General features: G+C 31.5%; 1 protein-coding gene across 4 annotated transcripts; it reads left to right on the forward strand.

The window, feature by feature from the left end:
• Window positions 1–476: 476 nt before the first annotated feature.
• On the forward strand, window positions 477–15,283 carry LOC111044212 (myosin light chain 1). 4 transcript variants are annotated; one of them, XM_039434279.1, is made up of 7 exons: window positions 477–1,028; window positions 1,978–2,005; window positions 4,610–4,750; window positions 7,714–7,881; window positions 8,680–8,766; window positions 11,852–11,927; window positions 15,066–15,281. In XM_039434279.1, exons 1-6 carry the CDS (start codon window positions 1,026–1,028, stop codon window positions 11,878–11,880), a joined length of 456 nt encoding a protein of 151 aa, XP_039290213.1. In that variant the 5' UTR covers window positions 477–1,025; the 3' UTR covers window positions 11,881–11,927; window positions 15,066–15,281. The 4 variants fall into 4 exon arrangements, 3 of the variants coding, with proteins under 3 accessions (XP_039290213.1, XP_039290211.1, XP_039290212.1); XM_039434277.1 differs by lacking the exon at window positions 11,852–11,927 and having other exon boundaries at window positions 15,066–15,283; XM_039434278.1 differs by lacking the exon at window positions 11,852–11,927 and having other exon boundaries at window positions 678–1,173; window positions 15,066–15,283.
• The last annotated feature ends 2,358 nt before the right edge of the window (window positions 15,284–17,641 follow it).

Genomic DNA, 17,641 nt, shown 5'->3' on the forward strand with positions numbered 1-17,641 from the left:
CATTCATACTTTCAATTCTGATCATGAATTTCTCAACGACAAATCCTTGTGTAATGTAAATATGATTTTTTTGTTTTACAAGACCGAGGAAAAAAGTAAGAGAAGATACTGGATAAAGGCATAAGAAAATGAAGACAGGAAATCCAAGCAAGAAAATTTGTTCAAAGAAGACTAAGTTTCACTTATAAGGAGTAGGCCCTAGGCTGTTGCTAAAATCAGCAGGTCCAAAATAGGCATCTATAAAAGTCCAAAGCTGAGTAAGAAAAGAACGAACTATGCAATACAGAATCTGTTTTCTCTCAAGAAGTTGAATTGGGAATTAAAAATTGATGACGAGTCTCCCAGAGGACGGAGAGAGAAGAAAGAGGAAGGAATTGTCATAAAAACGAGGGCGAAGATTGGAAAACGTGGAGGTGAAAAGAGGAGAAAATAGAGAAGAGAACGGTGATCATTTATTATGAATTGGTGTCATTTGTGAATCATGAGAATCCTCAATAACTCTTTATCTGCAGAGTAACAATCATTTTGATTCTTCATGAGAACTCAAAAATCATGTAGTTTAATTCTTCTTTATTTTTATTATTTCACACAAACATGATTCTTATAATTAGTTCCATTATCATGTTTTTTACAAGTGTTTGATTATTCTCATACCGCCCCAGCCGCTAGGTCTAAATTTACAATAATCCGAACTATCTAGACCGCGCACAAGACGAGTGTAAGTGGACCGAAATATTTCTATTTCGATCCTCGGCTTTTTAGCCGTTCTTTTGAAGGGAGGGAGGCGCTTTTTGGGGCAAAGAGTCCCTAGGGGTGATCAAGGGGGAACGGAGGAGTCAGAAAGGGGGTCGAGGGGGTAGTTTTTGAGGTAAGGAGAGCACCTCCTCCGCCCTACGAGGCCAGGCAAGGTGCCAAAAATCTAGAAATCTAGAATCTAGAAACGCCGTCGACTCAAAACACAGACGCACAAGTCTCAGTTGTGTTTTGTCCCGTGGCAGGCTAGCTGATCGTATACACTTTACAAAATGGTAAGATTTGTTCGTTCATTTTTTATTACTGTACTTCAATTTACTAGATTTTAGATCAAAGTGTGGTGAAGTTGATACAAGTGAATAAATACTAGTGATCAATCTCTGATATTATTGTGATAAGATCTGTATATTTTGTGCAATGGTAAGATTTTTGAAATCATCGGCTGAAAAATTGGCTGAAATGGGGCTCTCGTATGACTAAAAACGTTTCAACGTAGTCTCTCACTGAGAATTATCATCGATTAAGATAATAGTTGAATTGAGATTTTGGGAAGATTGGAAGTTCTATTAGAAATTCACAGAATTGAGTTGAATGTGTTTTGTGTGTCGATTTGACATTTTATAAATACAGTTTCTCGTATAGCTTCCTGTTCTCCTGGGAAAAATGTGTGGAATAAATTATAGGGTTGACCCTGTTATCACTCTTGGCTGTGGTTGTTTACATCTCAGTGCATAAACTATACATGATATCAAAAAGTAAATTATATCAATATCAAGAGAAGCAATTTCAAATTGGTGAATTTCACCCTATAACCCTATAGAGAGATTGTTCAGAGCATTATATACAATCCACATGATCATTAGACCCAACATAATTATGAAATATAGGCTATCAAGGGATAGAATATCTTATTAATAATTTAGCTATTTTACCTGATTAATCATTCAGCTAGTAATCTAATCAATCTCTGATATTGATCACAGAGAATTTAAGTCTCATTGATCTGATTGAGAAAACTAGAATACTCCAAGACATTCTGAGCTTAACAGCATAAATAAATAAGCAGATTTATTTTCATTTTTCATCTCATTGAGAATGGAATTTCACAAGGGACCAAGCTGGAGTTGGAAATACTCATTTTGAATGAATACTGTACATATTTTTATGAAGAGTGTTCTCTGATTGAAAAAACATTTATTTAACTCAATCATTAAAATTTTTCAGGCTGATGTGAGCAGTGATGACGTTGAGAGTGAGTAAACAACAATTATTCATTCTAATCAATATTTCCATACTCTTATTTTCAGTAACAAAATGTTAGGAAAACGTACCTTCTCATAATTTTCAAGATTTCTTGAAATGTTAATGAGCCTTATACTATAAGAAATTTTCACTCATTGAATTCTGCTATTCTGTAAATATATCAATCATTTCTTGTCTGATACAGCTCTTGTTGAGACTTTTGTTTTATATTCCATCTTGACTTGGAGTTTCGCCCAAGGTAAAAATTGATTCCAGACAAGGATATCCAGGCAGGCATGAGTTAACAGGATAAGAAAAAATTACAATCAATTCAATTAGCCTATACTGGGAAAAAATCTCAAGGAAGACATCATTTAAAAAATCATATTAATGCTCTTAGACTGAGTGACATTTCAAATAATTATTTTGCTTTCTGTTTCGGTCCTAATATTGACAAGTTCTCTTAGTATTCATTTTTAAGAATGAATAAATCAATATCTATGAGATACTAGTAGCCTTAAAGAATGGAGGATGAAAATAATCCTATAAAATGATAATAATGATTGGTTTAATGGGTTCAATGGACTATTAATCTTTATAATGGATAAGGGGTGCGTATAATCATAAGTTATCACCATACTCTTATACTCTTTCACTGTTTCACTCCTCAACTGTTCTTTCAACGCACTTTTAAAATGAGAGAATCTAGAATGACTGCTATAAATAAAAGCTATAATGAAAAGATGTAGCAGTAATATGTAGCGAAGTCGTAACTCTGGGTAGGAAGATACAAAGTAGGCTGCAATATGAGGAAACTTATTTTTAAATATAAAGTTTTCTCATATTTTAGCAGTAAAAATGTCTCAATGAGGTCTTCCAGTTACTAAAACTGTGAAGCTCGGAGAATACATTTCTATTTGTTCGACTGAATTTATTGTAATGTAGAATTGGAGTCACTGGCACTACAAATAGTGACAGATTCTCACTTCCATTATGAAAATAATTGAACTGAAACCGAACAAATCGAATCAGATTGTAAATGACAAATTAATTATTCTATTCAAATTTCGAGTACTTACCTAGTGAAGTTATCAGAATAGAAGCTCCTATCGTAATAGTTTTCTCGAAAGAGTATTTAGTTCCAATGGAATATATTAATAATCAGATAATTCCTCTATCTGAGAATGATGTAAAAATAAACCCAAGGTTTTATGCATGAGTAATATGCTCCTATATGTGGGAAGGAAGATGATGAGTGGTTTCCGAAGCACAAGAACGTGGTTTTGTAGCTTATAATAAATAACTTTCAGTAAGTAAAGCTGGCGTCTAGTGATTTGTGCTTCCACTGAAGTTCTTATTATTAACTTTTTGCTGAGAATGCCTAAACTTTGTGCTCTGGGTTTGTGCAAGGTTAACGGTTTAAATAACGAATTTATTTCAATGTACCTACCAATTGACATGGATTCTGAACCACCGAAAATTAGCTTCAATTCAACAATAAAATCATAAATACATATATCCGTAACTATTCAGCTATAAAAAAACTATCGTTCATTCTGTTACCTATTGCTATAGTACCTAATAGATAGCTTGATTGTTATCAAGTTATAGTAATATAACAATAAAACAAAAAATAATATAGCTTGATAACAATCAAGCTATACAGTATTATGATTTTTTTGAAGTTTTTTGACAACTGTCAGTCAGTGGAGTAATTGGTTTCAACCAGCAATCACGCGTCCAACAGGAGTAACGAGAGCATGTCACTCATCTAATCATCCAATTTCACCATCCTCATCACAACATGTTCTTATCACTATAACCATTTTTCTCAAGCTCTTATTTTTATGAATTTCGGAAAAAATGAGTCAGTTTTATCTAACAACTTCATAGTGCTATAAAAAGTGCAAGCGAAATCCTAGTCGGCTAGTTGATCTGGATCTCGCTAGAGGTCGCTTGCTCCGTAGTCTTATAAGGCGAGAGCCGTCGGAGGAGAGATTATTGGCACAGGGCACACGATTCTCTCTCTTCGCCTATTATTAGTACTGGCCGCTTTTGAAACTCAAATAATGACGTCACCGCCATACACATTCACATCCGAAACTATTTCATGTTTCAGATTCATGGAGTATGCACAATTCTGAACAATAACGACTTGAAAATTATAACTGGTGTGAAATGAGAATTTCCTGTTAAACTTCTTTGATGGAAAATCATTGAATGAGATGAAAATCAAATAAGTAAATTTCATAATTACTGTGAAGCATTCGGTACTATTTATTTATTACTACATTGGAATGTATCAGCTTCTAAAAAATGATTAACAAATTCATTCTTCTTAGAGTATTCCTGGCATTCAATTCAGTAATAATTATATACTTTAGATGTAGAAAAATGAAATTCAAGACCAATGTAGGTACTGTTTTATTGTAAGCCATTTTTTTTTTAATTTTTCTCTATATAAGTTCAGGTTGACTAATATAGTATAGAACTTTCAAGCTTTTTGAGAACTGAGTCTACAATTAATTATTTTATATCAAGATAACATTTAAATGTTAAGTAAATTTTTGTAAAATAAACTAATAAATAAAAAATGTTTGTGTTTTGTTTGTAGGGGCGACTTTCGCTTTCAACATCTACGACACAGAGGGTGGCGGCAACCTGGACGCCTTCTTCCTTGGCGATCTGCTCAGAGCTCTGGGACTCAACCCAACTCAGGGCCTCATTGAGAAGCTGGGAGGCACCAAGAAGAAGGGTAAATATTCCCCACATTCAATCAGTAGTGAGTGGTATATTATTGTTAGTAGGAGATAAGATTTAGTAAGAGATATAAAAGTTAGTAGGAAATATTATTGAAGAAGGAGATAAGATTTGGGAAAACGCCAACTTCAATTTTTCCACAATGAAAGAGTTACAGAACAGGGACATAAATGAATAAACATGATGAAGTTGATCAATATGAATAAAAAAACTGCAGAACGGTAGTAGCTTGTTGAATTGAATAATAATATTTATTATCATTGTTCCTGGGGGTTTCAATGTAACACACATTACAGACCTTGTTCCTTGACCAGTTTTTTTCCTCAAATTTAGAATTTTCATGAAAATTATTCTGAATTTCAACAGCCCATGTTTCTTTAATATTTGACATTTGGGCTGTTATTATATATAGGCCGTTATTATATAATACTTTGAATACTTCATTTCACTGGTATTTCCAATTAAGATATCAATTATTTCTATCACATTTTTGACTGTAAAAGAATTAATCTCTAATTCCTTTTTTGTTTGAAGGAGATCGTATGACCCAGCAACTCACAGTTTATAAAATAAAATGAGTCAATTTGGCTCTTTTTCTTATGGGAAACTGGAATTTTATTTCATATATCTAGGAATAATCCATTGGTTGAGAGATTTGAATGTATTATATACATCTATGTGTTATTCATTTATTCATTATAACTGTTAAATTTTTTTTTTATACAAGCCTTCTTTAAGCAGATGGAAACATTTTTCTAGAAATCCCCATGTATAAGCACCGCTCAGTTTCTTCTTCACCAAAGCCAAGTCCGACGCTCTCTTAAAATATAATTCTCATTGCAATTTATTCTAATAATTTTGAAAATTGTTTAGGTGTTTAGGGACGACCTTTGCTTTCAAAATGATTATTTTTTGAAAATTCCCACATTCATATCACATCATTCCAATTAGAGTAACATTCATATAATAATATTAATCTCTTGAGAAAAGGAAGAAACTTGAAGAACCGCATATACCATTCCAAATGAAGCATTTGAATCTACTTTATTATTCTACGTGTTTCTGTCATTTCTATATATGTAATTAATATTTCTCAAGTTTTTAATTTATTGAAATTCATTTATTCTATTTCTCACGTCAACCCACAAAATATTCTAATTCAATTCCTGTACCGAAAATTGAATGGCGAAGCAGTGATGTGTGATTTAATAACCTGGTATATTAGACATGGACGACATCAACTTTTAATCAGAATTTGGGAGAGAAACGGTACAGAGGCTCAGCCTAGATTTCCTCCATGGTCATAACTATATTATGATTACCGTATAGTTTTTGTAAAATAAACTAATAAATAAAAAATGTTTGTGTTTTGTTTGTAGGGGCGACTTTCGCTTTCAACATCTACGACACAGAGGGTGGCGGCAACCTGGACGCCTTCTTCCTTGGCGATCTGCTCAGAGCTCTGGGACTCAACCCAACTCAGGGCCTCATTGAGAAGCTGGGAGGCACCAAGAAGAAGGGTAAATATTCCCCACATTCAATCAGTAGTGAGTGGTATATTATTGTTAGTAGGAGATAAGATTTAGTAAGAGATATAAAAGTTAGTAGGAAATATTATTGAAGAAGGAGATAAGATTTGGGAAAACGCCAACTTCAATTTTTCCACAATGAAAGAGTTACAGAACAGGGACATAAATGAATAAACATGATGAAGTTGATCAATATGAATAAAAAAACTGCAGAACGGTAGTAGCTTGTTGAATTGAATAATAATATTTTTTATCATTGTTCCTGGGGGTTTCAATGTAACACACATTACAGGCTGTTCCTTGTCCAGTTTTTTCCTCAAATTTAGAATTTTCATGAAAATTATTCTGAATTTCAACAACCCTTATTTCTTAGAATAATAGTGGGTTATTCGTGAATAGAGGTGTTCGAAAATGAAAACAGGAGGACAAGCTTTAATATTATCAAATCAAACTTACAGTCGCAATAAGAGTTATATATCGAATGAAAGAGAAACTCAAAAAGTATTTTGCATCAGTGATGAATCAATAGCGCATCTTTATTATATCAGTAGCATCAGGGGTGTATCAATATAGTAGCAGCAACAGTATAAATGGTAACATCAGTAGAGCATCATTAGTAGATGTGTAGTATCAGTGGTGTAGCATCATTAGTGCATCTGTAGCATCAGTTGGGCACAACAGTCTTTATAAAGTTGTAAATAGTCAATGAGTCATTTTAGTATTTGTGAACTGTAGCCTGTAGGCTTAAAACACAAAACACTTTCTGTTCTTTGGTCGTAATATTTGCTACAAGCACCGAAAAATTCCGCCTACATAGTCCTATTTGCACTGAGTTTATTCCAACAAACAAAACTGTTCAAGTTTATCTTTAAGGCTGTGCAAAGACTAAAAAACACTTTCTACTGGTGATATTTTTGAAGTTTTTCTATTTTATACTATCAAGCTATCAAAATGAAAAAGTTATTACAGGAGATTTATTTTCCGATAATTATTTTTGAGATATGAGCGCATCAAGTTTAAATTTTTGGGACAAATCATTTCAAATTGGATAAGAGATAAATCCATGAATTTTTGAGGATATATTCTCCATGGTATAGTTGATTGACTGAAAATATCAATTTTTGAGAAAGTTTTTAATTTTCCAAAAATGACCAAAAATAGCTTGTATAAAAGAAAAAAATTCTCGAGGAAACTTTTTCATTCTGATAGCTTGATAGTATACAAATTGAATTTTTTTTTAAACATCATCAGTAGAAAGTTTTTTTAGCCTTTGCACAGCCTTAATTTGATTACAGGCATATCACTATACTCAACTTGTGGCTGAGAGTTTGATGTAGGTATGATGGAATATACAATCCGAGAGTAGCTCTGATACTAGAGATCAGATTTATGAAGAAAATTGACAGGATAACTTTTGGGATGATTGCAGGTGAGAAGACCTTCACATTCGAGGAGTTCCTGCCAATCTTCAGCCAGGCCAGGAAGGACAAGGACAATGGAGTCTATGAGGACTTCATCGAGTGCTTGAAGCTCTACGACAAGGCTGAGAACGGTCTCATGGTTGGCGCTGAACTCTCTCACATTCTCTTGTCTCTTGGTGAGCCAATTCATCCTTTAAATCAATCGCTTTTAGACACTATATATTTTAATAAACGAATAAGTATTCAATTTATGGAAGAAAAATGTTCAATGACTCAGTAATCAAAAATGCAATCAGAGTTTATAAAAAATTCAAGTAAGAAATAATCAAATCACACAAAAATGTCATACTTTACACAATCAAAGTAGGTTTGAATAGTAATCAAAATGTAGATTTTCTATTCTTAGAGGCATTTCATTAAAATAAGATATATATATATATATACTTTGATAACAAACGATCCACGATTTATTATTGTTTAAAATACAGATTAATCTCTCAATATAATTTTATTTCTCAAAACAATAATAGAATCAACTTACATACAATAAATCCAGAACAGGAAAAATTATACAAATTCCAATACCATTAAAATGAAATCTTCACATTACGCTGGCAAAACAAAAGTACTACTTGCTGAATAATTATAAGGAACTAATTAGTATGCAAGTAGTAGCAGATGAAAAAACGTTTTTGTGATGCTTCATTCACACAGTTTTGCTTCAATGAATGATCAAAATCCTCGTTTGGATATAACTCTCAGCAAAACAAGAATAACGAAAAATTCTCTATAGAGATTAGAAGGTTAATTCTAAACAAAATTAGTTACTCCCTAATGGATTGATTCACTCATTTTACTGTAGGCGTAGACTCTGTCATGACTGGATGAACTATGAAACAAGTGTCAACTCAGATAATGCGATTGTAGTGTAATCAGTATTAATGGATGTTATTTACTTGTATTTTTCTATAAAGGTGAAAGGTTAACTGAGAAGGAAGTCGATGAGGTCCTTAAGGACTGCCTGGACCCTGAAGATGATGACGGCATGGTCCCCTACATCCGTAAGTTAACATTTTTTCTAAATACTTAAAAAAATTGCACAATCTAGCATTTTTAGTGCACAAGAGTAATGGTTTACAAAAGACTAGTAGTAGTAGCATATTATTTTATTTCACCTTTACAGTATAATAGAAATAGCAAAAATATAAGTTTGTTTCAGTGGAAGTAACAAAGATGTCTCAACGGTTGAAAAATATTATCGTCAATGATTTATTAGAAAAGCCTGTCCATGAGTAGAAGTCCATCAACTGTTTGCAAAACAGCGAGCTCATCGAGCAATAGATACTCTAGACTGGTGCAAGAATGCAATATTACAGCTGAATAAGTTGAAACAATTTATTGCAGACAGTGGCGTATCCAGGGGGGGATATATCCTCCCTGAAATGAGACCTAACTTTTTTGTGGCCAGATCAGCCACTAATTATTGAATTTGAGACACAAGAATTAACTTCGAATGTCATATTTCCATTATATTGTATAAACCGAAAATATATACAGTATAAGATTTGAGGGAATAGCACAATGATAATTATAATATGGGGAAATTATTATAGCATGCTTTCTCAAATAAAGAGTAGGCCTACCCTGGGATACTACAACATCATGATTTTCTTTGAAACAATTTAATGACTAATAAAATTCAATTCCATCGCATTCTATTTGTTATTTTGATCTAAAATACCATAGACCATGATATTTCCAAGGGGAAATCAAAATAATGAGTAGCCTGCACAGCACAAGAAAAAATTGATTGGGAAATTTTTTAAAGTTCACATAGCGTAAAATCGAATCAAATTAAAGGTATTTTTGCAAAATTTTCTGGGGGTATAACTCCCATTTCATGAAGATATTCCATACCCCCCAGGGTTTCCTCAAAGTTTAGGTGCTTTATGCACCAATATTACAGTATGACCCCCCCTCCCTGAATTATTTTTTTGGATACTCCATTGATTGAAGAGATGAACAAGAAACGAGTAATTTTAGTCGAATTCTAGCAGAGCAAAGCTAGAGTTTATATTCTCCTTTACTACATTCTCTATACTTTATTCTCTTTTACTAAAAAAATTTTGCTCAGCTACTTGTGAATAAACATGTAATTTTCATCCAATATAGTCGCAGAATGGGAAAAATTAAAAAAAAATTTTATTTAAAAAAAAGATACCCTCCCAAACAGCTGATTCGTGATCAACTGAAATCCGTGATGTAAAATGGTACTGAACTGATTTAAGGGATGGATGGACGTGAACTGAGGGACATTCAAAAGATTTTAGAATTTGAACCGTTTTGGGCTTATAAGCCTGTGGTACTTTTCTGTGAGTTGTGTGATTCTGAATGATTAAATAAATTACTATTTTTCTAATTAAATGAATTACATTAATCACAGTAATTTCTTAATGAATAGGTGTAATAATAGCCTTTCTGAAATGACTCTCAATGTCATTTGTGGAGAAAGAATTATCAGTATTGAAATAGACTAGGGATCTATTTTCAATATTATAGCTTGTTTTTCAATTATTAGAAATGAGTGTGACAACATTTTACAATGGCTTGCTTTTTGAAAGCTTGCTTCACAATATTGTTGAGTGCGTAGGATCTGAGCTATAGCAATTTTGAAGTTTTGCCTATTAAGTAGCTAGCATCACCTTTAAAAATGAGTTTCAGCTTGCCAGAAATGTGTCAGAAAAAGCTTCTTATTGATCAGAAATTCTCTCGATGAATGTATGAATAATAATAATAGAAAAATAGTAACGAACCAGTCAAACTAATGTTCAATATTGATTCGATTTAGTATTCTATAAAAATCTATATTTTTTCTGGCTCATTTCTGTCAATTTTTCCATGCTCATGAAATTTAGAACAATAATAAATGTAGATATTAAGAGTGTGAGTAGATTTAAGTAATTTTGGTTTTATCTAGTGGTAGATTTCATGCATTAAGCTTGCATTATTAGCTATTTATAACAAATTTTTAGTTTCTTTCTTTGTTAGATTCCCTCTAGTTCAGCTTTAGTTGATTGAAATATGAATAGCCACAATGTTCTCACTTGAAAATATACCAGATCGATTTCGATCGTGAAGTTATCAGCAGTTAGTATAATATAAATGTGTCATCCTGAATACGATATGTAGCTGTGCAAAATTAACTTCTAAATACTACTATTCGAAGAAACTAATATGCTCAAACAGTGCATGGCCTCAAAAGATACCGTACATGAAACAAGGACTTCCTATATAGCCTACGGTAGTATATAGGAGGTCCTCATGAAACATAAATGAAAATATGGCACATACTTCTGAAATAAGCTTCAAAGGGAAGGAGAAGAATATTCGCTAGTTGGTAATTGGTTTTTTCTTTGAAAATCCCTTATAGCCCTATTACCTGAAACTAGCTCAATAACTTTTGAACCTGCGTGACCTTCTTGTCCGGAATTTTCATTCCCTAACTTTAAATATTTTTAAAATGATGATTTTTTACTTCTGCCTATTTCTTACAGCTAAAATTTTCAACTACTCATTCAATAAACAGATTGAAGCTACCTTCCCAGTAGAACCCTACCATATGGATATTTATTATAGCGTCTCCCACAAAACAATTCCATCATGTTTTAAACCTGAGTTTTAGTATGTAGTGAAAAAATTTCCTAGACATTTGAACAGTTTCTTTTAAACCGTGAATTGAATCATGAGCTCTGCCCATTTTTTAAATAAATTTTACACATTTTTAGTTTGCATTCTGAAACCTGAATTTTTGGTGAGCAATCTATAGATACCTTGAGCAGTTTTTTTTCAAACTATGTGGGATTCGCCATGAATTCTTCCTGTTTTCCAATATTTTACATTACATCCCATACATTATATGTTGTATTTTCCCTAGATAGCCTATCTATCCAAGTTGAACAATTTTTTCTCATCCCCCAAACCATGTGTTGAATCATAATTTACCTATTTTCGAATATTTTACATAGAGAACTCATTTTTATACCTGTATTTTTTGATGCACTGTAAACTTTTTTCAGATTTTGATACCATAGTTGTACTCGCTTGAACCCTTCCTTTATATGCATGTTTTTGCGATAATTTTTGCAGCTTTCCTCAAGAGGATGATGGCACCATAGATTCGTCATGGATCTACAAAACAAATAATCTAAATATCAAAAAATTCGTAAGTGACAAAAGAAAATAATGACCAAAAAACTGAATGTGAATAACGAAAAAATAATTTAACTGAAATGAACGTGATACGTGTTCATTTATCTCTGTTGTGTATTTTCGAAAAATATTCAGATTTTTAGAAAAAAAATCTTCGTTTTTCGAAAATATCTTTTAATTTTCATCATTTTTATCTGTTGTCATATTATATGTGTCTGTGTCGACAATGGTAATGCCTTATAATACAAGAGCATCAATTTAATTTGTCAACTTTAATGTTTTCTTTCATGTGATTCTTTATAACAATATTGTGATTATCTAATGTCAATGTCTTGTACTATATCATACGTCTAAAATGTTCCTTTATGTTAATTATGAAATTCATATCTCAATTTATTGACAAAAAAAACGTAACATTACCTATTTCATGAAAATATCCTGTATTTTCAACTTTAGAGGTTTTATATGAATGTACGGTATAGGAATCTTCAATGATCTATTATTCTCGAATAATATTTTCATTCCTACAAAAAACACACAGAACATTGTACCAAATAAATTATAATTATATCAAAATACTCCTCATTAGTTGCTTTTCACTCTTGTAATTTTAATTTGGAGTAATAACATTTGATTTGTTCAGAAACACAATTAGACATATTTTGCACAATAACAATAATTACAACAGAGACTTTCACAAAATGAACACAATGTTACATCAAACTATAACAAATAATGTCACAATATTATAACAAATCAACTCTGCATCATCTCCACAATTCTTTCTTTTCAAACTACGGTATTAATGTATTAATCAAGTTTAAGATTATAAATTCAAATACTAATTCACAAGCATAAGTCATCTGCTTTTATTCAACATAAATTCCATTAACAATGGCACAATTTTTATACATTAAATTTGTGGGCATCAGACTCATGAGAAATGTATTAAAGTAAAAGCCACACATATCCCTGAGCTACACATTTATAAATTTTGCATTCACATTTATTACTTCAGTTCTCAAGCTGTTACATTGTTCCTTCATCTCTTTCTTCGATCTAACACCATTATCAATTTTATAAAATACTGCTTTTATAAGGGAAGGAGAGAGTGTTCGATATTCTATTTTTTATGATATGGGGTATGCTTGATAATATAAGCAATAAAACAAGACGTAGCCTACGTCAGTAATAACAAGTGATACGCATGATGTTAAATACTGATTTGATTGAGTAACATTTTCTAGTAAGAAAAAAATATATATTATTGATTAGAGATTATACCGACTGAGAATTATTAAAGGTCATCCGACTGGCAACTGAAATTTCTAATTTTTTGGAGAGATTGAATTATGATTTTTTTTATTCTATTGAACTTAATTATCAGCTTGTTTTTCAATTATTCTCTTTGTTTTTTTACTTAATTCTATCTCTTTTTGTTTTTCTAACAAGAAAATGCAATCGCTTTTTTCTGCAGCTTCTGTCTCAAACTATCTGCTATGCTGCTCTGTGTTTTCAAATAGACTTTTCTATTGCCTTTTAACATTTTGTATCGTATTTTTTTTAGCTGCTCTTCTATTCATCTAGAAGATTCTGTTTTCAACATCATTTGAATTCGCTCTAGATTTTTGCTTCTAATACATCACTTTTCCAAGTTTTGTTTTTAACATAAATGATATGTTGGAGAATGACTCAGTATTCAAATATAATTTTTATACGAATTCTAGCTTGGACGTCATTTATAATGGTAGATGAGGAAATCTCTGCAACGAGATATATTTTTAATCAGCTCACATAAGATTGACTATCCTAATACAATCAACTATATTTATTTAATTAGAAACACTGATTTTATAGTCAATTTCACTTTATTATTAAATTGTATATTGATCGATAAAGAAGTGCAGTATTATCTAAGAAAATGGGGTTGACAATGGAATCAGTTTTTTTCAATTATGAAAGAAAAGTATCAATATTCAAAAAGTTTTACAATGAATTCCATAACGTTGCTAACAAGAATCAAAAAGGATTATGAAAGCAATAATACAACAAAACAATCTTAAAATAGGACTAGGAGGCAGCATTGATGACTATAATGTGGATAAATCTTTATTGAATAGTCCTGACTCGAAAACTATAAATTGATGAATTGAACTATTCATATCTATTATTATTGTAGAAAACAATTTACAACAACATTATTCTAACAGAAAGTAAATCGATTTAATATTACTCACCAAAATTTTATTAAGAGTTCTTAGCAGGTAGCACATTTTCGAGAGTTTATAATCAGAAACAATTTAATGATAGCCAGCTATATTCAATTCTAGAGCAAAAACTAGGATTTGAAATTATATTATTTCTAATCCCTAGAATAAAGAAGGTGAGTGCAATGATTTTCTTTTATTCAAATGTGAAATTGACAGTCTTTATTCAGAATTGACATTTAAATCAGTACGGTAGATCTCTGAAACTGCATAAAAAGATATCATACCAAAGACTTGGACCAAAAAGACTTGCTAGAAAAATGGAACAAATAACTTATAACGGAAAGGAAATACTTTGGAAAATGAATGATTTTATTCCGAGTTTTATAATAAAATATTCATATTTTTATTGATTTATTTTGAATTCTCACTCGTTTTATTCAAATCATTCAATCTGATAATCAAGATCAAAAATTACTGGAATAAATTATACTGGAGAGTTGTTATAAACTAACAAATTTTTGGACTTTTTTCTGTTCAAACAGGTTTTTGTAGCCTTTGAAATTATTTTCCATAATAATGATTTTCTGTAATGCTCTTTAGGGTATGATTGTGATTTTTAGTTATCTTGTAATTATTTCCGTAACTATGGTAATTTCATGCTCTATATATTCGGTACTGTAAGAAATGGAAAATAAATTGATTTATTATTTTTATTGAATCTGCTGAGAATATTTTCATTAACACTCATGAAGATAAGAAGATAATAATATATCTTATGAATATGATATAAGAATAGAATCCGATTATAGACTACCTACTAATTCGGATACTAAAAATATTTATTCCCCTTCTCATACGTGAGAGCAAGTAATTTAATTTCTACTCGTGTTCAATGTATTGTTTACTGACTTTAATTTTCCAATTCTATTCTTGTTTTCCAGCATTCCTGGCTCGTGTATGCGAAAAACCAGTACCCGATGACATCAAGCCAGTATTGTAATCCACCTGGCAAAAGAAAAAAACATTTTTGAAATCTCAAAAAATCAATCATATTATATCCATCAAAAAACCAGATTATACAAATACATGAAAACAGCTGTACATAAAACTGGGCAATTCTATTTATTAATAAAAGTATAATTTTATTGTTATTTTTTCATTTTATGGTCTAGTTTCTTCATACCACCCCTGAAAGTACAGAAATGATCCATCACCTCCGTAAACGGAGGTAGTGAATGATCAAATGGTTTGAGTAGGTATCGAAAAACAGCAATATGATGGAGAACAAGAAATTCCCATTAAAAACATTAAAATCCACAACTATAGTGATTCAACAAAGATGTTGGATGAAGGAAGTACATTTTGAGATTCTCAAATTGTTATGAATATGACAAAATGTTATGACAAAATTTCAAGTCATTTTCATTGAATATGGATATTTGCCAAATCACCTCCAAAACAACACAGATAACGGATAAATAAGGATTTGCTAGCTGTAACAAAATCCAACAACATTCAACCGTCTTAAAATGGTGTCCTCCATTGAAAGAATATCTACACAATGACACCATTTTATGGTAGTTGAATGCAATTGTGATTTTGTGCATCTATAGTCATACAGATTCTGGTACTGTGTATGAGTTGAAAAAGATTAAAAGATGAGAAACGTAATTTGAAGAGGAATATAGAGATAATAGGAAACGAAAATTGTTTTACAAATATACAATAACTAAATGGTTGTAAGATTTGAAAATGAGGAAAGATTATTTCAAGTACAGTGTACAGATGACTATATTTCATTATAATATGTAGCTTACAGTACTAGATTAGATTCAATAATGAGGTGCACTTCATAATAGCAGTATTTGATTAACATCGGTGTTGCTTTTTGCTATCCTTGTCTATCATTCGACAAAGCAGACGGCGCAATCTTCTCCTCCACTGCCATTATAACATGGACCTCACTATTTCAAAACTGTAGTCTAAACATCAATGATTCAGTAATAATAGCCAACATGAATTCAGTAATAATAATCAGCCAACTATAAATAAATAAATAAACAATATGAATTTAGTGAAATCAAACGTCAGAATATGAAACAATAAATATTACTCAACGATATGGAGATAGCAGATCGATAGGATGCAATAATGAGAATTATATTAATAAAAAATTGTCTTGTTTCCGCATGAAAATACAATTTCAACTTATGAACGTATTTCATAGAAATGCATCCAAGGATATTCTTGTCATTTAAGGGTACTACAAGTTTTATATTGTTTTTATTAATTTGATTAAAGTAGCCCGCCATAAGTGAAGTGATTTCAAGCATTTTTTTACTTTCCTTGCCCTGTTACCATAGGTAAGGAAAGTATTGCTTTCCAAAAAAAAGCGTACCCTAATTTCAAGTTTTCTATACCGGTACGTTTCAAGGCCCCCTGAGTCCAAAAACATGATTTTTGGGTGTTGGTCTGTGTCTGTGTATGTGTGTGTAGCATGTCTATGAACATGATAAATCTATTCCTAATATCAACTGATTGACTTGAAATTTTAATCTTAGGGTCCTTATACCATGAGGATCCGACAATAAGAAACTCAATAAAATGCAATTCAAAATGGCGGGAAAAAGGCAGATAATGACTAAAAAACCATATTTCACTATTTTCTCGAAAACGGCTACAACGATTTTCTTCAAATTTATACCCTGGATAGCAATTTATAAGCTCTGTCAACTGACATGAGTCTCATTTATGGGAAATTTCCAGGAGCTCCTTAATATTCTTGAGAAAAATTGATTTTGTTAAATTTCTATCACGATTTTATCAAAAATGACTTGACCGATTTTTTTTAAATTCACATAAGATTCATCAACTCTATCAACTGGCATGAGTCTCCTTCCTGGGAAACTAACACGGGGTCCACCCCATCCTTGAGAATTGGACTTTGTAACCTCCTTCTCGTGCATGAGTTAGGTAGGTAGAGCAGTTATTTATTCAGAAGAACACATAGTCCAGATATTTTGTCTGTAGAACAGCTGTTTTGACAACTTTTGAAAGAATCATCAAATTTCACAAAATTTATACAAAGGAAAACGTACTCTGAAAACAATATAATAATTATACAATAGTATGATTGTGGTTTCAAATATGTAGCCACCAATCATCAACTATCTTATTCTCCTTAGTTATTCTCTTTCAAGAACTCCCTTGCAGTTCAGAGAGCAAGGAAAGTTGTGTGTGTGTAGGCTACCTCACCAGATTTTTATACAATTTTTTGATTGCAGTTTGTTTGAATAATAATTATTGCTACTGAAAGTAGGGCCAATGGTTATTTATTCACCTGTACACAATTTGTTTAGTATTAATGATAGGAAAAAAGTATTTGATAGGAAATAAGCATTTTTTTCACTTGGAATAGCCATCAAATCAAAATTGGAGAATAACTATGTTGATGTTTATGTTGAAATTCAGTGCTCAGAATCCATTATCACAAAGGACGTTACATTGAGAGAACTAT

The sequence above is a fragment of the Nilaparvata lugens genome, chromosome 8, assembly GCF_014356525.2.
Source record: "Nilaparvata lugens isolate BPH chromosome 8, ASM1435652v1, whole genome shotgun sequence".
In the NCBI taxonomy this organism is placed as follows: Eukaryota; Metazoa; Arthropoda; class Insecta; order Hemiptera; family Delphacidae; genus Nilaparvata; species Nilaparvata lugens.

Coding starts and splice junctions, on each gene's coding strand:
- LOC111044212 (XM_039434277.1), top strand. Junction 2,006..4,609: donor GAGCAGTGATGACGTTGAGA/GTGAGTAAACAA, acceptor TTTTGTTTGTAG/GGGCGACTTTCGCTTTCAAC. Junction 8,767..15,065: donor CGGCATGGTCCCCTACATCC/GTAAGTTAACAT, acceptor CTTGTTTTCCAG/CATTCCTGGCTCGTGTATGC.